Below are 26,140 nucleotides of genomic sequence, written 5' to 3'. Positions count from 1 at the left end.
CTCTCTGGTCATGGCCACATTTTTATATGCTTGTGAGTCTTGGACGCTGACTGCAGAGCTAGAGAGGAGGATCCTAGCAATGGAATTGAGATGCTACAGAAGGATCCTAGGTATCACATTTAAAGACCGCATCACAAACCAAGAGATTAGAGACAGCGTTACTGCAGCGATTGGACCCCATGATGACCTGCTAACGATCGTAAAAAACGCAAGCTAACAATCTATGGCCATAGCTCGCAAAGACCTTCCTTCAGGGAACAGTACCAGGAAAAAGAAGAAGAGCCAGACAGAAAAAGCGATGGGAGGACAACATAAAAGAATGGACGGGACTACCATTGAAAGAGGTTCAAAAGACATAGGCATGGAGAAAGACGGTCGACAAATCTTGCATGGTGCCCCAACGGTCCAACAGACAAAGGGCTAGGTAAAGATAAAGGTAAAGGTTACAAGCAAACATGCACACCTAGACCTCTGGGCCTAAACAGCACATAGAAGAATAATCAGAACTCGAGGATAATTGAAAGCGCGTGAAAAGTGGGGAAAAAATCTGGCAAGATTAATGAAACAAAAATCATTACTTCTGACGTCAAGGGTTCAAACAAAGTGCATGTACACACTCACGCGCGTATACACATACACAATTTCAAGTGTTCGGGCACGCGCACTCGTTTAAAAACATGTTTATAGCGGGGCAGATAACTTTGTCAGAACAAGAGCGAGTCCCAAGACAACGGTGACACCCCCTTGCTCCCCTCCAGCCGCTGCTTCGCTTTGATCTCTCGCCACTACCAGCAGATCGATCACGGCGAACAGTGAAGAATCAAGAGTTCGTTAGATTCGGGACGAGTTCTCTCCCATGTTGTCGTGTTGCCATGGTAACGGTTCAGAGAACTGCGGGTGTATATTTATACCTCTCCCAATGTAAACAAATAGACTGTCATACGCATAGATTGTTCCGCGCGTTTATGGATTCCGTTGTAGCCCTGACATCCTGCGAGTAATTGGTCAGGTCAACTTGGCCCTAACCTCTCATAATTAAAACAACATGTAAGTAGCCGCATTTTTAAATCTGTGTTTGGGCTTTTATACACATATAGCTTAATATTAGTCTAAATAGTCCTCATTGTATGACAATTTTTTTTTGCTTACTTATAACAACTTATAGATTAGATTATATTTCAACTTACAGATTAGATTATATTTAAACTTACAGATTAGGTTAGGCCTATATCATAACTTACATATTAGGTTATATCATAACTTATAAATTAGGTTATTTCATAACTTACAGATTAGGTTATATCTCAACTTACAGATTAGGTTATATTTCAACTTACAGATTAGGTTATATTTCAACTTACAGATTAGGTTATATTTCAACTTGCAGATTAGGTTATATTTCACCTTACAGATTAGTTTATATTCCAACGTACAGATTAGGGTATATCTCAACATACAGATTAGGATATATATCCACATACAGATTAGGTTATATTTCAACTTAAAGATTAGGTTATATCTCAACTTACAGATTAGGTTATATTTCAACTTGCAGATTATGTTATATTTCAACTTACAAAGTAGGTTATATCTCAACTTACAGATTAGGTTATATCTCAACTTAAAGATTAGGTTATATTTCAACTTGCAGATTAGGTTATATTTCAACTTACAAATTAGGTTATATTTCAATTTACAAATTAGGTTATATTTCAACTTAAAGATTAGGTTATATCTCAACTTAAAGATTAGGTTATATTTCAACTTACAAATTAGGTTATATCTCAACTTAAAGATTAGGTTATATCTCAACTTACAGATTAGGTTATATCTCAACTTACAAATTAGGTAATATCTCAACATACAGATTAGGTTATATCTCAACTTAAAGATTAGGTTATATTTCAACTTACAAATTAGGTTATATCTCAACTTAAATAACACAAAGTATTGTGCCTGACAAGCACTATTGGAGGGTCTGTGTACATTGAAGGCGGTGACAGAGCTTTATTAAACTCACGTGTCGTTTTTTCGATTGTATTCAAGTGTGTTAAACAAAAATAGATGAAGCATTAGGTTAGAACTGGCGTGGGATTGAAAAGAAAAGTAAAGTTCCTCTTTCAGACCGTGTGGTCTATAGGGCAGATGATGCAAAGGTCATCTGTTTCTGTGGCCTACCGTTAACGAGAGTGTCATGTGGCCAGCACAACGTCCAACCGCCTTTACTTTACCCCAACTAATGTCAGGTACCCATTAGAGCTGGGTGGACTCAGAGGCGCCCGAAGATCCCGAAATTAAAAATCCAAGTCTTCATCAGGTTTCGAATCCCGGGCTCAAGTTCGAAGCCAAGCGCTTTACCGCCCAGCCACCGCGCGTTCTGGCGTGTGATTGATGGGGATAAAGATCCTACTGTGGGGTCGCGGGTTCGAATCACAGTTAAGCTTGCTTTTTACAAAGCTTATATCAACTCACTCTGTCTAACAGGTAAAAGTTTGTACACGTTATTTCTCCGACACATAATACCGGATAATGCTGAACTTTTGCACGCTATTTCTTTTACCAAAACATGATACTAAACTTGTTCCCTCAAAATGTTTTAAATTATCAAAAGACGCTTTTGTGCGTTTTGTCTGTTAATCTGTCCGTCACGTTTGGAATAAAAAAAATACTTAAAGCTATTAGCCCATTGAAAATCTGATTTAATCTTTGATATTCCTTCAAAACGTTGCTTAAGTTTTTAATATCAATAACATGTTGTTCCGGATGTTTTTGTGAAAAACAAATCAATGCCAACGAATTTTTGGTCTTGCACTTCTAACTTACATTCGATACGGTGCTGTTCCGGATTTAAAAAAATAAATCGCATACAAACGCTAGATGAAAATCTCTATACCGCCTTATATTTCATTACCTATAAAGTTGTTCCTTTTTTTTTTTTATTTTTAACTTTGACTGTGGGAATTCAAATTGGGAATTACCTAAAAAAACAGAAAAATCTAAAAAAAATACATTTTTAAAAACAAATCTAATATTGACTGTAACGAGAGAACCGCTCAATTGCTGCCATATCTATTAATATTGCAAGATTTTGAATAAAACAAAATAATCCATGGCTATTAATTGATTAATTAACTTGTAAATTTTTTGATTGATTCCTGTGTTTTCAACTGATAATTGTAAAAAAAAAAATTTTATTGATCCCAGATAGCATGATAAAGGGAATCAAACTGATGTTCCATAACTTGCAGAATGTATCTTCTGTGGTAGCTATTGTTACAGTCACTAGCGACTAGCTAGGTTCCATTACTTATGAAGGCCTAAGTTCAAATAGCAAAGCTTTTCTATATTAGAAACAAGTTCAGTGACTAATTAGGATTATCTGCCTGAAAAACAAATATTTAAAATGTTTGTTATTAGCGATTGTAGAGGATGCCAAAGCTTTCATTGCTAACAGCAAAAAAGGTCTGGAGAAGAAAATCTAAGCGATATAAAATATTTCCAGTGGCTGGATACCTTGTAAAGAAATTGCCTATAAACAAAATTACTTTCATAAAACTAGATGACACTGATCCAGCTAAATATTCTGTTGCCGTTATTATGGAATATAAAGTACACAAGAGGCATTAGGATCATAAGATCATTGCCAAGTGACAAGAACGCAATCATTAACATAGTCTAGAAAAGTCTAAGACAAAGACTAAAAGTGTAAATATTTTGACTTACGTACAAAATGTCTTATATAACTTTATGCTGTGCTAACTTTAGGAAAGCTGCCTTTCATGTATGTTATGTGCTTGAATGATTTAATTTGAGTCTTTCCTGTGTATATTTCTTGATATTGAGGAAAATACGCATTTGCCCCTCAAAATACACATTTCCAGGTCTGGGAATACACATTTCCCTTTTGGCATGTAGGCATCTCTGCCCTTAACACTTGAATCTCTTATAGAACTACTTCCCGTTCTCTTAACATGCCAACTGTTTCTGACGTCACGACTTGTGACGGGGCAGCGAGCTATTGGTCTACACAGGCTGTGACGTCGCAGGTCTGTGTTGAGGTATATATAACGATTGGTCTCGATGGAACCAGTTAATGTGCTATATTGTTATTTTGTCCAATCCAGAATGTTTGGTGATGAAGTATTCATTTTTTTTCCAATAGGCTACTGTACATTTACATCGGGTGGCCGTGGGAAAACACGTGTTCGAAAAAAAAACAAAAAACGAGTATTTTTTTCATTATTTATTTTGAAAACCCGTGGTTTGGCCATCCCGCGAAAGTCAGATCTGCGAAAGTCAGATCTGCGAAAGTCAAGGGACAACTGTAGCTCCTATCGTATACCTTTGTTCTTAAAGAACATCCATTTGGCTTCGGCACTCGGACCGCGCATCGGGATAGAAGATACATCATATTATTATTAGTGACTGAATCCGTCTTTGACCGTCTAAGCAACTATGTCACTGTGGTTATTGCAAGTGTTCTGGTTCTCCTTCGTAATTAATAGTTACTGTCCGACTCTTGCTTAGCGAAATTATTATAATCTAGTTTGTTGATTTTTAATGCGAAATGTTTCTGAATCATAATTAACATTGATTAACCTTAAAAGGCGAAATCTTTCATGCAGAACAATTACAATACAGTATGTAATTAGTGAAAGGCCAATAGTAAAGTACCTACGTAAGGTACTATGTTTAGTAACAAAAATAAGACCTACTGCGCTAATATTATATGATATGACGTCATTGTTTGTTTATGTTTTGTGCGAAAGCAAAAGTATTAGAATGGAAATAACAAGAGAGTCTTCTATGTCTACTTTGATAATAACCGTCTCCGGTATTATTATCATTATTATTCATTAATGTCTACAGTATGTTCATATTCATATCTATCTGTGACAACAGAACACCTACAGTTTTAGAGGCGGACGAACTCGTTAGCATGAGGTGGTACGGTATTTGACACTCGCCCAGAGCCCCGAGCTCTGCTAAGGCCGCCTCTGCCCATAAATGATAAAAATAATAGCATGAGAGTAGTAGCTTAGTGACTTAGCTTCCAAACCAAGGGGTATTGGGTTCGAGTCCTGGTGATATTTAACTTCGGAATGTTTACGCCGCTACTGAGTTCACGCAACTCTCAAGGGGAAATAAAAGCGTATAAAAGCATGTTTCTTTTATATAGTAAAGTTCTCCTTTCAGACCTTGTGGCCTATAGGGCAGATGACGAGTTAACGAGGGTGTCAGCACAACCGCGTTTACTTTTCCCCAACTATTGTCAGGTACCCAATAGAGCTGGGTGGACTCAGAGGCACCCAAAGATCCCGAAATTAAAAATCAGTCTTCACCAGGATTCGAACCCAGGACCTTCGGTTCGGAAGCCAAGCGCTTTACCGCTCAACCGCGCCTCTTTCTTTTATATAATTCCCTTATATTTTTTTAATCCCTCTAGTTTACAAGAAGATGTTTCCACAGAGGTTAAAAACAAGAGTACTAGTCGGAAGTTACGCAAGCTTATGATTAGATAATTTAAGGCTAATACTATTCAGTCTAGGGTGGTTGCGAAATACTTCGCAGAACATAATCACTCCTAGAGATATAGTGTCATAAAATGGGAGATAATCAAGTAGAAAAATAGACAAATATTTAAAAATAAATAATAATTAATAAAATGAAATATTAATTTTTAAAGTACAAAAATAATACACAAAATGCTTAAACAATAAAATAAAAAAAAAATAAAGCTGCGCTTCCAATGGAACTGCCGGTGTTCTAGTATCCATTATGTTGAAATATTTATTAGGCTGTATTTTTTTTTCTATATCTATATTATAAAGTAGAATGTGAGGTGTATGTATGTACGTATGTGTGGTACCTATAAACATCAAAACCGCTTGACCAATCTTGATAAAACTAGGCAGGAATGTTCCTTGGGTACTAACCTAGACCGTAGTGTATGTATTTTAGCCCTAAAACAAACTTAAGACCCTCAGAAAAAATAAAGTTGTCCGACTCTATTACAGCTATAGTATTTTATGGATCTAGGCCATGTGTACAATGTTGACATGAGAAAAGATAGAAAGGATTTAGACCTAGATCTAATTTTAAGAAATACACTTTGCGCAGATAGTTTTTTACTTTGACACATGAAAATACAAAAGAAGATCCATTGATTTCGTTATATAATAAAATTAACCTTCAATTTTGTGTTTCAAAAGCATTTTTTACATAAATTAGTTCCTTATATCTCTGACTACAGATTTCCTGACGAACATTCTTTCATTAGACAATACCGTAATGAATCGCGTACTACAAATTAATTCGTTTAATTGTTTACTTTATAATCCCATCCTTAGATCTAAAACTCTAATTCAACTCTAAGATGATAAAACTTCTCTTCGCACATATAGTTTTATACTTTAACACATAAACATATTAATTAAAGTCCATTCATTTCATATTTTGATCAAATAAACATTCATATTTGGTTTTCTAAAGCTACGTTCGTTCACGAAAGCTGCGAAGCCGAGTTGAGATAGGCCTAGATCTATATTCATTCATGAATCGCGTACTAAAAATTATTTCGTTTAATTGTTCACTTTATAATCCCATTCATTTAACAAAGCTATCGCTCTTTTCGTTTTTAATAGATAAGAATGTATCGACTTCGGGTAAGCCCATTGTTTGCAAATCTAATTTTATTTTCGTAGCGAAAGAGAAATAACGTGAAAGGATCATTAGCTACGTTTAACATACATCTAAATCCAATCCACTAGATTATTCAAAAGCATTTTTTACATAAATTAGTTCCTGATATCTGTGACTACAGATTTCCTGGCGAACATTCTTTCATTAGACATTACCAAATGGTTACACATTAACACATCGCTCTACTGAGTCTATTCCTAGGCCTAGGTCTAAAACTCTTATTGAACTCTAAGATGATAAAACTTCTTTTCGCAAAGATAGTTTTATGCTTTAACACATAAACATACTAATTATTGTCCATTCATTTCATATTTTAATCAAATTAACATTCAAATTTGTTTTTCTAAAGCATTTTAATACATTCGTTCACTGTTGGCTAAAGCTACGTAGCCGTGTTGAGATAGGCCTATATTCATTCATGAAAAAAAGTTCACTCATGCCCAGCACAGAATGAACTCTATAAAAGCCAATTTTTAACTCTAGATTAGTGTAGATTTAGATCTATGTCTACCTCAAGATCTACTTTATACTTTATACACATGAACATACAAAATTTAGTCTATTCATCTCAAATTTTAATCAAATATATATAGGCCTACAAGCAAATGTTTCAATTTGAAAAAAAAAAAAGGATTTAAGCCTATTAGATATTTTGATTTGAAAGCTTCATTCACACTATTTTTACATTGACACATTCGCTTTACTTATTACTTTATTATTTCGTTTTATTGTTTACAAAACACTCTCAGTGACTATATCGAAAGTAATGCGTAAATAAAGACCCTCGGGTCGCGGGTAATATATGTCTAGTATTTGATATAATAAAGAGGGGTAAAGACTAAAGACTACCCCTGCTCACAAAGTTAAGTGTCTTTTTCATGGCTATGCACTGCTGCTCACTAAACGTATGTATTGACTATGGGGCGTGGCTTGCTCTGAGTTGGGTATGACAGAGCTATGTGTTACGGTCGTAGCGCAGCACGGTGTGCATGAATAATGGTGCGAATTTGTGTAATGAATGGAAGTGATGTTGAAAAGGGGAAGCCGGGAGTAATTGACAGGAAGAGAAATGAAATGTTCGTATTTACATAACTTGTTGTAATATTAAAGTATTTATAGAGTAATAACCTGAGAGTCTATTATTATTTCGAAGAGTCTTGTGTCATAACAAGTGGCGCCCAACGGAAAAGGCAAGACCTGCGTTATATCGGTATCTAATTCCTGTCTACTGAGGTATTACTAGTACTACGAAGTGTAACAAAATCTCTAGATCTCTAGATCTATTAAGATTGGGAGAGTAGCGTCATCTAAATCTCTAAAGCTATGTACTAGACTCACTGGTAAACATGAACCTTTAGTTGAAACTTAACTAAAAACATTATTGTTGAATTAATCAATTGGATTAACATTTAAATCTAGATTTATATCATTATAATTATTATGACGGCCCATTCTCTACATTCACCAATGTGAAAACGTCAGGGATTACCCACTGTATTTGGATGTGCTACGAATTTATTGAAAAAAAAAATAATTAAAAAAAATCATGTCAGTGGCTGCTGAAGTACATGTTCATTATTCTGGCTGGTCATAGTTCTCAACAATAACCTTTAACATTCAATATTGATGGAAATTTGTACGATTATTAGCACTGCTGTGGGCAACACTAGTGAATTTTGACTACGGTGGAGAACAGTGCCTATTTATGACCAACGGATATACACTGACCATGGCATATAGACAAATAACGAAAGATTCATATCACCGGCGGAGAATATACACTAGCATTGGCAGTTATACCAGCAGGAAGAAGAGTATTCCGGGAAGTAGATACATATTTGTATTCGAATAACATTAAACGTTTGGTTCATTACATTACATTTAGATATGAACATTGTTGGGTCCAAGCATTAAGTATATGAGAATCAAATATATTTAATTGATATGGTCAGATAACTCGATAAAGAAAAAATACAAATGGCGGATAAAGCTGAGATAGTTGCTTTGAAAGAAGAAGGGAGACTATTGAAATTAGAAGGAGCAGAGCTGAGAAAATATGTACAAGAAAGATTAAAAGAAAGAGAGAAACTAGTCAAGGAAAAGGAAATAGAGAAAGAGAAGTTAGCCATGGAAAAGGAAATAGAGAAAGAGAAGTTAGCCATGGAAAAAGAAAGAGAAAGAGAAGTTAGTCATGGAAAAGGAAATAGAGAAAGAGAAGTTAGCCATGGAAAAAGAAAGAGAGAAAGAGAAGTTAGTCATGGAAAAGGAAATACAGAAAGAGAAGTTAGCAATGGATAAAGAAATAGAGAAAGAGAAGTTGGCTATCAGTAAAGAGAAATTAGTTACGGATAAAGAAATTGAGAAAGAGAAGCTAGCTATAGAGAAAGAAAGGTTAGCCATAGAGAAAGAAAAGTTGGAAATAAAAAAAGGAAAAGCTAAAGATGAAGGTACTGGAAAGAAAAATGACGTGTCTGGAAATAAATTGGCAAAATATAAAGGTACAATGTTTGATGAGAATAAAATAGACATAGATATTTTCTTAAAGAAGTTTGAAATTGAAATGAAAGAATTAGCTTTTCCGGAAGATAAATGGACATTTTTGTTATCGAAGTCATTTGCAGCGGAGGTACCGTCAATGATTTGCATGAATCAGAATAATTACCAAATAGTAAAGGAGCAATTACTACGAACATTTGGCAAAACTGAGGCGTTTTATCGTCAACAATATGTTAATTGCACCATTGAAACCAACGAGGATCCCCAAACATTTTTAGACAAGATGAATAGCTACTTTGACAATTGGACAGAGTCATCAAAAATAGAGAAGACGTTTGATGGACTAAAGGTATTTCTTATGCTGGATAAAGTCATTTATGAGAGTCAGGACGAACTAAAAATATTCCTGCTGGAGAGAAAGCCAAAATCTGTAGATGAGATTGTAAAATTAATAAGGGCTTACAAAGTGGCACATCCTGAAAAAAAGTTAAACAGAGGTAGCGATATTGAAGAAATAGTAGCATTTAATAGAGCTAGAGAAACACAAGACAGTTATAGCAACAATAGAAGATTTAGATATGAAGGACAGAATAGGTTTAGAGGACAAGGAAGGAGCCAAATAGATAGTAGACAAGGCCAGTATAATAGCTACAGAGGGCGATATCAAGGAAACAGACAGGGAAGATATGACAGCGGAAGAAATAGAAGAGATCAAAGTTTGTCGTTATTGTCGAGTTCAGGAAGTCTAGACTGTTTTCAAACATTTGTAGGAAATAAGGCTGCAAGAACGATAAGGGACACTGGGAGCACTATTGTTGGAATAAACCGAAAATTGGTTGAAGATCATGAATATACTGGAAAAAACAAAGCATGTATTATGTTTGATGGTAAAACAGTTCGATTACCCGTGGCCCGAGTGAACATTAAAACACCGTATTATACGGGGATCGTAGAGGCATGTGTTATAGACCATGATCAAATTGATTTGATTATTGGCAATATACCAAACATAAAGAAGTGCACGGAAAATGAGATAGAAGTTTGAAAAAATTGTTGTGGAATGGGGACTACTCGATCCTGTAGTAAGGATGTAGAGGAAGGAGATTTGGCAAAATTGTTTGAGTTATCAACTAAGGAAAAAGAGCAAGATGAAGAACAACATGAAAACACAGAAACAATAGAAATCAAAGATATAGTATTTAACAGAGAAAAATTTATCACAAAACAAAAAAATGACCCAGAGTTACGTCAGCTGGCTCAGAAAGGAGGTAGAGGAGGAAGATTCTTTATAGAAAGAGGAGCTCTTGTTAGAGAGATTGAATGGCATGGGGAAACAATAATCCAGCTTGTGGTACCTAGAGAATTCAGGCAGCTTGTTATGGAAAATGGGCACGATGTAGCACACGCAGGACATATGGGAATACATAAAACGAAACAAAGAATATTCAAGGATTTCTATTGGCCATCTATTAGTAAGGACATCAAAAACTATGTGACTTCGTGCAGACTATGCCAAATAAAAGGGGCAAGAAAAATAAAAGCACCATTACAAAGGGTGGATATAGCAGATAGACCATTTAGTAAAATAGCGATTGATTTGATTGGTCCAATGCCAGTAGTTTCGAATAGGGGTCACCGTTATATTTTAACTGTGATAGACGTGTGCTCAAGATGGCCAGAGGCTATTCCACTCAAAAGAATTGAAGCCAGAGACATAGTACAAGCATTATATACGTTATTTACAAGATTTGGATTTCCCAAAGAAATATTATCAGATAGGGGCACTCAATTCAACTGTCAGCTGACTACAACATTCTTGAACATGTTTGGGATTCAGCAAAGGTTTACAGCCCCTTACCACCCACAGAGCAATGGTATTTGCGAACGCTTTAATGGTACGCTAAAGAAAGCATTATCTAAAGTAGTGGATGATAAACCCAAAGAGTGGGATATGGCTATTCCGTCAATACTATTTGCATACAGAGAGAGTCGTATTGAAACAACAGGGTTTTCACCATTTCAAATGATTTATGGAGGTAATCCGCGAGGTCCAATGACAATAGTGAAAGATTTGATAATCTCTCATGAACATGTAGGAACTAATGACAGTTATGATATTGTAACAGAAACTAGAAATCAGGTTATAAAGGCATGCGAAGAAGCGGGTAGACAGGTACTAGAGAAAAATGAATTAACGCGTTGCAGGGTGAATAAACATAGAAAAATGACGGAATTAAACGTAGGACAAGATGTTTTGGTCTTACTCAAGGATAAGAATAATGTACTGTTCACAAAATGGCTGGGACCGTACAAAATAACAAGGAAAATTAGCGATGTGGATTATGAAATAGACATTGATTCGAAGCTCAAAATATTTCATGTAGATTTGTTAAAAGAGTTCAGACCAAGACAAAGAAGTGAAGAAAGGAGTAAAGATGAGTCAATGACAATGAGTGCCTGTGTGACGGAAGAAATGGAGACAGAGGAAAGGTTTAGACCAATAGAGACAGTGGCAACAGAAAGTAGGCAAACGTGGAAGGATGTCACGGTGGATGGAGTTTCTCTTGTTAGAGCTAAAGAAATCAAGGCACTAATTGAGGAGTATAAGAATATTTTTACGGATTTACCTGGGAAAACAAGTATTATAGAACATGATATCAAGTTAACTGGCAAAGTACCGAATAAACTGCCACAATATACGATCCCATTACACCATAGAGAAACATTACAGAAGGAAATTGATGAGCTACTAACACTTGGAGTGATAGAACCATCTAGTTCACCATGGGCTGCACCAGTCGTGCTTGTTAAAAAAAGTGTGGCAACTTAAGATTGTGTGTGGATTATCGACAGTTGAATAAAGTCACACAATTTGATCCATTTCCAATGCCACAAGCAGAAGAAATGTTTACTAAGCTAAAAAATGCAAAGATTTTTAGCACGTTGGATGTTGGATCTGTCAAGAGGATACTGGCAAGTACCTCTAAAACAAGAAGCTAAACCATTATCGGCATTTAAGACACCTTCGGGCATATATCAATGGAATGTGATAAGCTTTGGCTTGGTAAATGCTCCAGCCACGTTTAACAGAATGATGGCCAAATTATTCAGCCATAGAAGAGACACAATTTGTTATTTAGATGATATATGCATTTTTAGTGAGCAATGGGATGAGCATATACAAAGCCTTGGAGAGGTTTTTAAAATTATCAAAGAAAACAATTTAACATTGAAACCAACAAAGATAAAAATTGGCCTAAGTGAAATTTCATTTTTGGGGTATAAGATTAAAAATGAGTACATTACACCATTGGAAGAAACTGTATCAAAAATATTGGACATTAAGGTACCAAAGACAAAGAAGCAAATTAAAAGCCTTTTGGGGTTATGCAACTTTTATAGAAAATTTATCGCAAATTTTTCAGAAATAATTGAACCACTAGCAAATCTAACAAAGAAAGGAAAACCTAACAATATAGTGTGGACGGAGGAATGTCAAGAAGCACTGGACATAATTAAAACTTTCTTTTCTGGAGCACCGATTTTGAAATTACCTGACAATAACTAAGGAATTTATTTTGGCTACAGATGCATCAGCCATTGCAATAGGAGGCTGTCTAATGCAAAAATGGAATGGTGTCCCACATCCTGTTTTATATGTGAGTAGAAAACTGACAGCATCTGAGTTGAAATATGCTACCATTGAAAAGGTAGGACTAGCCATTGTATGGGGTATAACAAAATTAGGGTTCTACCTAATGGGAGCTAAATTTGAACTATGGACGGATCACGCTCCCTTGGCCTTCATTAATACAAATAAACTAGGGAACAACAGAATAGCCAGATGGGCATTGCAACTTATGGATTATAACTTTGAGGTCAGGACAATACCAGGGAAAGACAATGTGATAGCTGACACATTGTCACGGTGTACCTAAGAAGGAAAAGAAATGGAAGTAAGGAAAGGAGCTTGGCCACGTCAATTTTGTTTCTGTTGGTTGGTCAAAAGAATAATGTCAGTAAAATCATTTTGGTGAGAACACAATGAATAGCAGTGTAATGAATAGACATCTATAACAGATTGGAACATTTTGTAAATATACACATACTACATGTATATGTAATCGAAGACTGTATGGATTGACGAAGCTTTGTTACATGTGTGAGGTGTCGAGATATTAATATATGGTGTTGTATTGAGAATTTGATGAAACCATTGTTAGAAATGTAAAATATAGTATTACAGTTACATAGTTAATTATAGTTTATAATTGTGAATTATGAGATTTACTCTGATTGATTCGTTGGGGAAGTCTGGACATTATACATTGGGATGGATGTAAGTAATTTTGAACCTAAAATAATAATGTGAAAAATGATGATATTTAATTTTGCTGTTGGAGGGTTTTGTTGTTGTCGTTGGTTTTTACCTGGTTTAAAAGAATGAGAATTAATGAAGATAATATAATTATATTGAACAGTGATTTATAATTTTATTTGATATTTAATAGACGTTCGATGTACATCGAACTTGGCAAACAAGGGGGGTGTTACGGTCGTAGCGCAGCACGGTGTGCATGAATAATGGTGCGAATTTGTGTAATGAATGGAAGTGATGTTGAAAAGGGGAAGCCGGGAGTAATTGACAGGAAGAGAAATGAAATGTTCGTATTTACATAACTTGTTGTAATATTAAAGTATTTATAGAGTAATAACCTGAGAGTCTATTATTATTTCGAAGAGTCTTGTGTCATAACACTATGCTTTGTTCGTTCCTTTTGGCTATCCATTTCTCCGACTTCCTTCAGGTCAAATTGTCCCTACCTACCAATATTTCTAGACTAACTCTTACTTGACTTAAGACGTTTTCTTCTCTCTCTCTCTCTCTCTCTCTCTCTCTCTCTCTCTCTCTCTCTCTCTCTGTATATTGTTACGTATTTCTGAATCTTCTGGCTAAATGTATTAGTAGGCACACAAAAACACTGCAAGGAACTTGACGACTAAACTTTCAGTTTCATATAACTTTATTGACTATTAACTCTAACAATTTGTTACTGTAACATGTAGCGTAGAAGACTGTACAATATCTGTCAGTTTACAGTTAGCTATACTTCGTTGCTATTCATCTCTTCTCAACTTGCATCGAGCCGTATTCCACAGAACAGACCAACGACACACTTCCCAGTGTCGCTCCGGGTCTCCCAAAGCTGAGCCAAGTCGTACTCAAGTCTACCGAATCAGATCCGCACACGTCTTACATCGACTGTATCGACTGTAACGGCTCAAGTCCATTGTAGTTCGCTGTATAGACTTTAACGACAGTAGTCCACTCCAGTTAACTCTACCGTAGTTAACTTGCATCGAGTCGTACAAATCTCTCTTCTACTGTCTCGCACAGTAGACAACAGTACCGACGACTCACTCACGACTGACTTTCACATTAACTCTCCGGCTTATATAGAGTCCCTAATCGCTTGTCCAATATTGCAAAAACTCTGCATCCTGTCGTTGTTTATACATGTCGATTCCAGAGAACACCTGTTGCAGGGTCATCTCGCCGAGGTCACACGTAGTGACCTCTAACTGTCACTGTTCATTTGTAACACTGCCCCCATCGTAGATCAGTTCGTCCTCTGGAACAACACGTAAGGACACGTCACATCCTGTCTTTGTTTATACGCATAGATTCCAGAGAACACTGGCTGTTGTGTCATCTCCAGAGATTTTTTTGTTTAAAACCCCCCAGATGATTTTGACGATAAAACTTCCCTTTTCGATATAAAATCTAAAGCAAACTACAGTCACCTAATTCCAAGAGCATAGCTAAGAAAGGTTACAAATCTCTACCAGTGGCTGGGCTCCGTTAATAAAGCGCAGTGAATAGCGTGGAAGTCATTTGCAGAAATTGAAATAGACTAAATATGGCTCAACAAAGATGGCTAAGACGGATGAGTCAGTTATAGAGATCGGATCCCAATAAAGGAAATCATATGCCGAACCTTAGTAAAGTTGTGACAGAGCGTCGCATGAGGTTTGCGGGGCATGTTTTCCGACTAAATGAATAAGGCATAAAAAGAGTTGCGATGACACATAGGCCATTACGAGGAAAGCGCAACCAGAGACATCCTAGTACAACTTGGAGCCACACTTTCATGGAGGTCCTCAGAGCAGGTGGGAAGAGGCTTCAGACATTGCCAGTGACAGATTTTTGTGGAAGCAGCTTGCCGCCCAGTGTGCCGAACGGCGCGGGAGGATCTAAGTAAGTTAGAATAGCAGATTAGGTTTTTGAAATAAAACTTTTTAATAGTAGGATAATGCACTGTAGACACCTCAGAATATACATTTTGTTGGCTTTCAATACCGGAAATGGTGCTTGACGGAGGGGCTCCGCCCCGAACCCCACTGGGGGAGCGCTGTAGACCCCCTTACTGGCAATGGCTGTGAGTGTACAATTTTCCCACTAACTCCAGGAAGAACCTATTCTAGGGTACAATAAACATCTTCCGAAAGAATGAATAAGAATAATGTAATGAAAATTAATTATGTACACATACACATATATATATATATATATAAATATATATATATATGTATATTATCTTATCTTATCTTATATAATACAGACGTTACTACAAAAAAGAAGATGATTGCGTCCTACGCGTCATGCATTTAGTCTTGCATATTAACCATAGACTTAAATTCTGCCAAGTCACTGGTTTTCCTGGCTAGCTCAGGCAACCCATTCCATGCTCTAATAGCACTAGGGAAGAAGGAGTATTTGTACAAATTTGTCCTAGCATATGGGACGAGGAATGTGCCTTGGCGGGTCCCCCCCCCCCCTACCCCCGACCTAAGAAAAAATCCTGGCTATGCCCATTAGATATATATATATATATATATATATATATATATATATATATATATATATATATATATATATATATATATATATATATATATATTACTCCTTCTCTCATTTACTCTTTCTCTCTCCTTCCACCTAATTCAGACACTCAATCATATATATTATCTAGCCTGAATTGAGACCTATACTTTCTTGCACACTATCGACCAGACTAAATGAATCCATCAGTTAAATCAAAGTTCTTTCAAGCATACTTTGCCACGGTCGAGTGACATTTACTGATTTTTCTCATTTCACCCAATCAGTGCTCAGATAACTAGCTGTTCCTCTTCTACTCTGAAAGGTCAACTAATAATATAGATTTACCGGCGCGAATCACAACTTCTTGTCACTGGAATAATTTGTATTCTATATTCTCTGTGATTCATTTTCCCTAATGGTCTTTTTACTTTTTTTTTTTGACATTATAGTGGTATATTAAGGTGCATATGTCTAAATAAAAGTAGAGGGGGCGCGGTAGCTGAGTGGTAAAGCGAGGGGTCCAGGTTTCGAATCCTGGTGAAGACTGAAATTATTTATTTCGGATCATAAGGGCGTTTTTGAGTCCACCCAGCTCTAATGGGTACCTGATATTAGTTGGGGAATTGTAAAGGCGGTTGGTCGTTCGTTATGCTGGCCACATGACACCCTCGTTAACCGTGGGCCACAGAAACAGATGACATTTACATCATCTGCCCCATAAGGGAATTTACCTGACTAACTTAACTTATAGATGGATTGTTACAGAAGCGTTCATTTGGAAACATTTAGCTGGATCTGGTATCCACATTACTTTGAAAATCAAAGAAAAACTTCCATTGTAGAATGCCGCATGCAGCCAAAAAAAAAACAAAAAAACTTTAGTCGATCACGTTAGAGATAGGCTTCGCCTGCGTCAGGCAAATGTGAGTTTGTAATACCAAATGGTCACGTAAAAACTGCACATTTCCTTTTCAGTCTCGAGAACATTCGCATTATAATTAATAAGTTATAACTATAATAATGTTAATTCTCTAGGTGACAAAATGTGGATCATAAGGAACTCAGGCGCTTGAAGCCTTAAAGATTGTTGTAAGTTTCTGACGTACGTTAAATGTGTGTTATAAGAAAAATTTTGTAAGAGGGTGTGATGTACCGTCTACGTTATCACTGTAACCACTGAGAAAGATTTCTCTCAGCTGACAGGCATAAATAAGGAGCTCTTCTTTCGCAGTCCTGTTTCTCTCAGCTGACAGGCATAAATCAGCTCTTCTTTCCTAGTCTTATTTTTCTCAGCTGACAGGCATAAATAAGGAGCTCTTCTTTCGCAGTCCTGTTTCTCTCAGCTGACAGGCATAAATCAGCTCTTCTTTCGCAGTCCTGTTTCTCTCAGCTGACAGGCATAAATAAGGAGCTCTTCTTTCGCAGTCCTGTTTCTCTCAGCTGACAGGCATAAATCAGCTCTTCTTTCCTAGTCTTGTTTCTCTCAGCTGACAGGCATAAATAAGGAGCTCTTCTTTCGCACTCCTGTTTCTCTCAGCTGACAGGCATAAATAAGGAGCTCTTCTTTCGCAGTCCTGTTTCTCTCAGCTGACAGGCATAAATCAGCTCTTCTTTCGCAGTCCTGTTTCTCTCAGCTGACAGGCATAAATCAGCTCTTCTTTCGCAGTCCTGTTTCTCTCAGCTGACAGGCATAAATAAGGAGCTCTTCTTTCGCAGTCTTGTTTCTCTCAGCTGACAGGCATAAATCAGCTCTTCTTTCCTAGTCTTATTTTTCTCAGCTGACAGGCATAAATAAGGAGCTCTTCTTTCGCAGTCTTGTTTCTCTCAGCTGACAGGCATAAATCAGCTCTTCTTTCGCAGTCCTGTTTCTCTCAGCTGACAGGCATAAATAAGGAGCTCTTCTTTCGCAGTCCTGTTTCTCTCAGCTGACAGGCATAAATCAGCTCTTCTTTCCTAGTCTTGTTTCTCTCAGCTGACAGGCATAAATAAGGAGCTCTTCTTTCGCAGTCCTGTTTCTCTCAGCTGACAGGCATAAATCAGCTCTTCTTTCCTAGTCTTGTTTCTCTCAGCTGACAGGCATAAATAAGGAGCTCTTCCTTCGCAGTCCTGTTTCTCTCAGCTGACAGGCATAAATAAGGAGCTCTTCTTTTGCAGTCCTGTTTCTCTCAGCTGACAGGCATAAATCAGCTCTTCTTTCGCAGTCCTGTTTCTCTCAGCTGACAGGCATAAATCAGCTCTTCTTTCGCAGTCCTGTTTCTCTCAGCTGACAGGCATAAATAAGGAGCTCTTCTTTCGCAGTCTTGTTTCTCTCAGCTGACAGGCATAAATCAGCTCTTCTTTCCTAGTCTTATTTTTCTCAGCTGACAGGCATAAATAAGGAGCTCTTCTTTCGCAGTCCTGTTTCTCTCAGCTGACAGGCATAAATAAGGAGCTCTTCTTTCGCAGTCCTGTTTCTCTCAGCTGACAGGCATAAATCAGCTCTTCTTTCGCAGTCCTGTTTCTCTCAGCTGACAGGCATAAATCAGCTCTTCTTTCGCAGTCCTGTTTCTCTCAGCTGACAGGCATAAATAAGGAGCTCTTCTTTCGCAGTCTTGTTTCTCTCAGCTGACAGGCATAAATCAGCTCTTCTTTCGCAGTCCTGTTTCTCTCAGCTGACAGGCATAAATAAGGAGCTCTTCTTTCACAGTCCTGTTTCTCTCAGCTGACAGGCATAAATCAGCTCTTCTTTCGCAGTCCTGTTTCTCTCAGCTGACAGGCATAAATCAGCTCTTCTTTCGCAGTCCTGTTTCTCTCAGCTGACAGGCATAAATCAGCTCTTCTTTCCTAGTCTTATTTTTCTCAGCTGACAGGCATAAATAAGGAGCTCTTCTTTCGCAGTCCTGTTTCTCTCAGCTGACAGGCATAAATAAGGAGCTCTTCTTTCGCAGTCCTGTTTCTCTCAGCTGACAGGCATAAATCAGCTCTTCTTTCCTAGTCTTGTTTCTCTCAGCTGACAGGCATAAATAAGGAGCTCTTCTTTCGCAGTCCTGTTTCTCTCAGCTGACAGGCATAAATAAGGAGCTCTTCTTTCGCAGTCCTGTTTCTCTCAGCTGACAGGCATAAATCAGCTCTTCTTTTGCAGTCCTGTTTCTCTCAGCTGACAGGCATAAATCAGCTCTTCTTTCGCAGTCCTGTTTCTCTCAGCTGACAGGCATAAATAAGGAGCTCTTCTTTCGCAGTCTTGTTTCTCTCAGCTGACAGGCATAAATAAGGAGCTCTTCTTTCGCAGTCCTGTTTCTCTCAGCTGACAGGCATAAATAAGGAGCTCTTCTTTCGCAGTCTTGTTTCTCTCAGCTGACAGGCATAAATCAGCTCTTCTTTCCTAGTCTTGTTTCCCTCAGCTGACAGCTATAAATCTGAACGTTTCCACTAACGAACGTTTCCACTAACGAACGTTTCCACTAACGAACGTTTCCACTAACGAACGTTTCCACTAAAGAACGTTTCCACTAACGAACGTTTCCACTAACGAACGTTTCCACTAACGAACGTTTCCACTAAAGAACGTTTCCACTAACGAACGTTTCCACAGAGAGCGACACTTTGAGATCAAAGGAGCTGGAATCTCTTGGAACATTTATACCAGGGAACTTATAGTTCACGAAAGATAAAACAGGGTTGTTACCATCTATTCATTTGATACGTTTGCATAAGAACCTTATTAAAAGCTGAGATAGTAGAAGAATCTCCAAAACCTTCCTAATTTTCAAATTCAAGTCCAAATACGTTTTTAATTCGTCTACCAGGTAAAATGTCAAATTGGCCTAGCTTTTTCTTTTTACAATTAGAATGTAAGTTCATCCTTTCTTTCTAAAACTCATTTAGCTCCTCCTAGGTATAAAAAATAACATAATCCTGAAAATGTCTTCACTAAAACCAAGCTCTGACAGTGCAATGTCTAGAAGATGGAAAATAAAGTTGTTGACCAGTTTTCGCTTCTATTTTGAGATGTGGTCGATTTCATTTACGTAAAACGATGCTTCATCCGCAATTTATGGGAAAAGATATTTCACAAAATTAGGAGTTCGATCCGCAGCGTGACTTGACAGACTCAAGGACGTATGATATAAAATAAAAAGTAAAGGCAGAGTTTTTCAAGCGTGAAGAAGAACGACTTTAATTAAGAGAAGTCCAAAGTAGATCTCATCAAGAAGTCCAAAGTAGATCTCATCAAGAAGTCCAAAGTAGATCTCATCAAGAATTCCAAAGTAGATCTCATCAAGAAGTCCAAAGTAGATCTCATCAAGAAGTCCAAAGTAGATCTCATCAAGAAGTCCAAAGTAGATCTCATCAAGAAGTCCAAAGTAGATCTCATCAAGAAGTCCAAAGTAGATCTCATCAAGAAGTCCAAAGTAGATCTCATCAAGAAGTCCAAAGTAGATCTCATCAAGAAGTCCAAAGTAGATCTCATCAAGAAGTCCAAAGTAGATCTCATCAAGAAGTCCAAAGTAGATCTCATCAAGAAGTCCAAAGTAGAAAAAGAAGCACAAAAAAAAAAAACCAAGTTCTTGCATTTCAAAAATCACAAGCTCATTTGGTTTACGTCTTTTTATCAATGGAAATATTTTTAGCCACATTACGTCACACGGCTTCAGCTCGAATACTTTTCTAAACTTCGATCCATGCAATCTTCTTTCGGATGTCTGATGTAATGTCACCTACGTTCCTTGAGTTCTCACGCTCCTCAGACGCATTTTTTTAAATATATTTTTGGTTTTTAATTAAATAGTGTTGATGTCATTGCAACCTCGGCGCCTAGATCTGTATGACGTAGCACCAATCAATAAACTATTGATGACAATAAGGATGCAGAAATCTGAAATAATGCGCTTAAAATACTAGAGACATTCTTCAAATAGCTAAACATTTCCTAGATAACTTCCTGCAACATTAAACTGATTGCCTACGGCAGTGGAAGAAAAATCTATAGTCTAAGAAAGATGGGCAATCGGGGAGGCGTAAGTGGTTAAAAAAAAACAAAGAAATATTTAGTAAGGCAGAAGTTAAAAAACACACAAAATAATTTCTATAACTATAACGTTAATATCTGCCAATGCTGTGCACCCACATACTATATCTTTATTCTCTTTTTTTTTTCCAGGTAAATATTGATGATTTCCAACGTCAGCAGAGGCATACATCAAAGTCTTCAATGAACGCTTTATCTGAGGGAGTAAATAAAGAGGCGTTCAGCGTAAAGATTATAAAGCACTTCGTGGTAGATGGAATCGTCTCTATAGAATTGCAGTAATTAAAGGAAGGAAAAAAATAATAAGGCTTGAAATTACTAAACGTTAAAATGTTTCGTTTGTACGTTCGTTGGGCAGAATTATCAAACATTGACAAGAACAATTATACTATATTTATTTTAAGCCTCGTGTGTGATTCGTGTTAACGCCATTGGATTAGGCTGGACCGTACTCTGACCAGGCCTGAATAACCACACTAAGAATGTCATGAACAGCAACTATACTGACCATCAGCACTTTTCGGAGTTGACCAGCGTTAAGATCGTGCTCTCTTTCTTTGCTGTGTTCGTGTCGGTGATGACGCTGATCTGCAACACCCTCCTCATCTACGTCATCGTGCGTAGCCGCGTGCTGCAGACGCCGACCAACATCTTCATCGCCTCCCTGGCCGTCGGCGAGATCCTCACTGGAATTTTCGCCATACCTTTCGCAGCGGCTAGTGTGGTGGCCGAGGCCTGGCCTTTTTCAGTAACAGTCTGCGAGGTGACGGCCAGCTTCCGGACAATGGGGAGGAGCTCCAGCAGCTACAGCCTGATGGCGGTTTGTCTGGACAGGTGCGTGGCGGTCAGCCGTCCCCTGAGGTACAACCATATTTTGACTGCCACGACCTCCTGCGTCATACTCGCCTGCATCTGGCTGATAGGCTTGACCATGGCCGTGCTGCCACTGAACTATTGGGGCTCCTATCAATTTGATGGATCCTACTACCTCTGCATACTGGTCAACTCTCAGGGGTCCGCGCAGCACCTGGTCAAAGAGATTGTCTGTAGCTTCATTCCAGCCACATTCATCGTAATCTTCATTTTACAGATCATCCGTGAGGTCAAGTCCCACCACCGCATCTTTTCAGTCGTCCCACTTCCGGTAGCTTCCGATTCCGCCCCAGCAGGGAATATTCTACAGGGCGTTATCCCTGGGGCGCGAGGTTTTAATCGGAACACAACCAGGGCGATGAGATCTCTGTTTTTGGTGACGTTTGGGTACGCCGTGTTCTGCCTTCCGGCGTCCGTAGTAAACATTAGTTATCAGGACAAAGGGTGGCCATCTACCATCCCTAGGAAGGCGGTGACCTGTATCGTCTGGATGTCTTTCTTCTGCTGTGTCGTCAACCCTATTATTATCATCTTACTGAACAGAAAGTTTAGAGCACAGGTAAGAATCGGAAAATCAGTCAGGCCAATCTAATAATTATACCTTACATAGATCTATAGGTGAGCAACGTTTGCAAAATCTTTTTTTTTTCTTAAAGATTTGTGTAGTTTTGGTTCTGTGAAAGAAATGTATTGATTTATAAAACAGTGCAGACTATAAAACTTGATTGATGAAACTTTACTACACAAACGCTGAAAGGTATGATCACTCCACACACACACACGCACACACACACCTACGACAGCACTAAATTCTGCCAGGGGATATATTAACAGTAATCTGGGAAGCGTGGTCGAGAGGCTAAGTACGCTGAACTTGGCTTGGCTTGGGTACCTATAAAGGGAGCTCGACACCCGACTCGAGCAGAATGTGTTTACTGAGATGCCTAAAGGCAGCACGGAAAACCTTCTCCCAGATACCCCCCCCCCCACTGGTCCACAAATGAGATTGGATCTTAGCGCTCTGAGCATGCTATATGCATGAAAGTAGCGCTACATAAAAGCTATACATGTTGTTGTTGTTTTTTTTCTCTTTGTTTACAATTTCATTGTAAGTTTTAAGTTCCGGTTTATATTCTTTGAGAAGAAAAGATAAAAAAAAATACTTTTTATAAATAGACAAAACCTCTTTTATACAGCGATCATTTAGCTCTTAATAACTAATGAATGTCAGATTTAACAGGAAAAACAAAGACCATTTTTTTACTCCGTTCCATAACAAAACCTAGCAATGGCACACTGGATGTAGCCTATATTGGGGGTGGGGGGGGGGAAGAATTAATAACTAGTTGTCCACACTGGGAAAACTCTAGTTTGACCGCTAACGTTTTTCGAAATATTCTTCTTAAATTTAACTTGGTATAGACCACAATTTTTTTGTTAAACAGACATAGTGGGTATTCAGTATTGACGCTGTTTTCGTTAAAGAGTTCAATAACTAACATTTTGCGCACTTTTCTAGGTCTGGATCATAGGCCTATATACGCCTATCAATAGAATTTTATAAACTCTGAGTAGATTTATACATTTGCTTAACCAGGATTTTTTTTTCGGGCAAAAATGGCGGGGGGGGGGAGGCGGGGTAAGCGATTCAATGGTATATTGGTAAGTGTATTGGCTTGAAGAGGCTTTAGGTCTTGAGTTCAAATTAACGTTTTTCATATTTATTATTATTATTTTTTTTTACAAAGCTTATATCAACTCACTCTGTCTGGTAAAAAGTGTGTACACGTTATTTCTCCCACACCTAATCTCGGATTAAGCTGAAATTTAGCACAATTATTTATTTTAATGACAACATTAGAATCAATAAAAAAAAATTAGTTAATTGACTATTGTTTAATTAATTATTTTGTTTGGTATCTCGAACAATAAAAAGAAATTGCACATGACTGAGGTTGTGGTATAAGCTGAATTAGTCCCCTTTATAAGTTACCGTTTTATACAAACAATAGATATCTATATAGAATGTGGGAGCTGAGATATTTTTAGGGAAATAATTACTAATTGGCCCTAACGCATAGAAAGCGTTGGGGTTGGCATACGACATTGCACTGACGCTAGTAAATTCAATGCTCAAACTATACAAACTTCTATTTTCATACATACTTTACTTGCAGAGTGGTTAGAATGTCGGCTTGAGTCGAATTCAACTCTTTCATCTTTTTTTTACAAAATTTTCCTTTAATATTCCTTATGTGCTCTCCATACCCCCCCCCCCCATTTTCCCAATATCGTTAACATACACACAACAAACATTTAAAAAAAAAATTAACTTATACTACATTAATATATTGCCTGTTAATCAAGCGCTATTACTGTAAGCCTTTGAAATAATTTGATTGTCTCAATATTCACTTATCTTATATATTACAGACGTTACTTCAAAAGAGAAGATAATTACGCCCTTCGCATATCCATGTAGTTGTACACATTGGTCCTAGCATATTGAAAACATAAAGTGCATTATCTTTGTGTCTTGCAGAGTAGTTTATCAGGTTGTGTTTTGTAATGTAAGTTATGGTTCAGTGTTGATGTATAATTGCTACTTTACTGTTTAGTCTTCTGTCCTGAAGTGTCTTTAAATTTACCGATTTTACTGATGATATTACTCTAATACTCAGTGAATCTTATTATGGGTTGGTAATTCACCATTCATAAATCTATCCCTTTATAGTCCCAGAATCACCAATTTCTTTCTATAAACAAAATATATTTCTCTCAACAGTTAAAAATTATGTTTCGGCCAAGGCCGGGTAAACAGCTAGTCACCAAGAAAGTCTTCACCATTTCATCCGGGCTTCACATCGTCCTTGACGCCACCCTGGTTCTCAACTTGGCGAAAAATGAGCACAGTTCCACGACAGCGTCAGGCAGACGACAGATCCTGGGAGTGGTTCAGGCGATGCAGTGATCTTGGTATAGAACTCGGCACGCTCAATAATTGCTATCATTAGAAATACTGTTTATCTCGGGACTACGTGATCTAAACGGCTGTCCTCCGTAACGATTGAAAAGCACGATAGTCGTGATCGACAACCTTCAAGTGGCAAAAAATAAAAGTAGATCTAGAATCTAGCTAATGATGTGGAAAAAAACTGCTGTAAATTAGATATGCTTGAATTATAAATAAATAACATAGGTCCTACTAATGAGATATAAGTTTAAACAACTGTAAATTTAAAAACAAAATGCATTTTATTTGAAACATAACAAGAGGGATGTAGCCCAGTAGCGGCCATTGGCGGTGGCAAGTGGGGTAAACGCCCCAGCCCCGTGCCTCAAGGGGGCCCCGCGATTGGAGATTTTATAGTCACAAACGTGATCACTACACATTTTCCTAATAAAATCCGATTGGACGTTGATGTTTATATACAAAATAACCTCTTTGGATTGGTTGCTTCCGCCTAAGTGTTTTATAGGCTACTGTGTATAGGCATCGTGCGGCCATGGAAGTAATTTTTTTGTAACTTGAAAGAAAAATATTTTATGCAGAATAATTACAAAACAGTATATAATGCACTTCAGCGGCCAATAGTAGGCCAACAGTACCAAAGTAATGCTCTATGTTTTGTAACAAAAAAAAGGCCCACAGCGTTAGAGGCGGACATAATGAATTGTTATTGTTACAGCGTTAGAGACGGATTGGTCCGTTAGCGTGAGTGGCACGGTATATAAAGTCTACCCTCACGGCTCATGGCACAAGACACTCGCCCAGGGCCCCCGCGCACTGCTAAGGCCACCCCCACCCCCACCTACTGGATGTAGACAATTATAATGTAAAGTATGAACGCTGAGATCTATACCGTATTTTCACAATAAACTAAACAAATTGAACTCTTATGTTGCCAACTATAGTTAAATAAAAAAAAATGATAAGCTACAATACAGAGAAAAATGAGAACATTTGATTCTGAGGTGCTAAAAAGTGCACAATAATTTATGATATAACTTTTAAAAAAATACATAGCTTATCACTACTTTTTTTGTCTGTTAACTGAATAAACCAAAAAGCTATTTACAGTTTTATATATATTTATGAAAATCTCAAAAAGGGCTAAAAAAATAGGCTAATGTCTAAACACTTTGTAATTAACACCATTATTTAAGTTTATAGT

At 37.5% G+C, this 26,140-nt stretch overlaps 1 protein-coding gene across 1 annotated transcript; it reads left to right on the top strand.

Moving 5' to 3' along the window:
* Positions 1 to 859: 859 nt before the first annotated feature.
* On the top strand, positions 860 to 25,763 carry LOC106054279 (5-hydroxytryptamine receptor 1-like). Its single transcript, XM_056014773.1, has 3 exons — positions 860 to 1,047; positions 21,225 to 22,524; positions 24,751 to 25,763. The coding sequence occupies exons 2-3, from the start codon at positions 21,580 to 21,582 to the stop codon at positions 24,934 to 24,936; spliced, it is 1,131 nt and encodes a 376-aa protein (XP_055870748.1). The 5' UTR covers positions 860 to 1,047; positions 21,225 to 21,579; the 3' UTR covers positions 24,937 to 25,763.
* The last annotated feature ends 377 nt before the right edge of the window (positions 25,764 to 26,140 follow it).

The sequence above is a fragment of the Biomphalaria glabrata genome, chromosome 16, assembly GCF_947242115.1.
Source record: "Biomphalaria glabrata chromosome 16, xgBioGlab47.1, whole genome shotgun sequence".
NCBI lineage: Eukaryota > Metazoa > Mollusca > Gastropoda > Planorbidae > Biomphalaria > Biomphalaria glabrata.
This window is presented reverse-complemented; position numbering and strand designations above follow the sequence as displayed.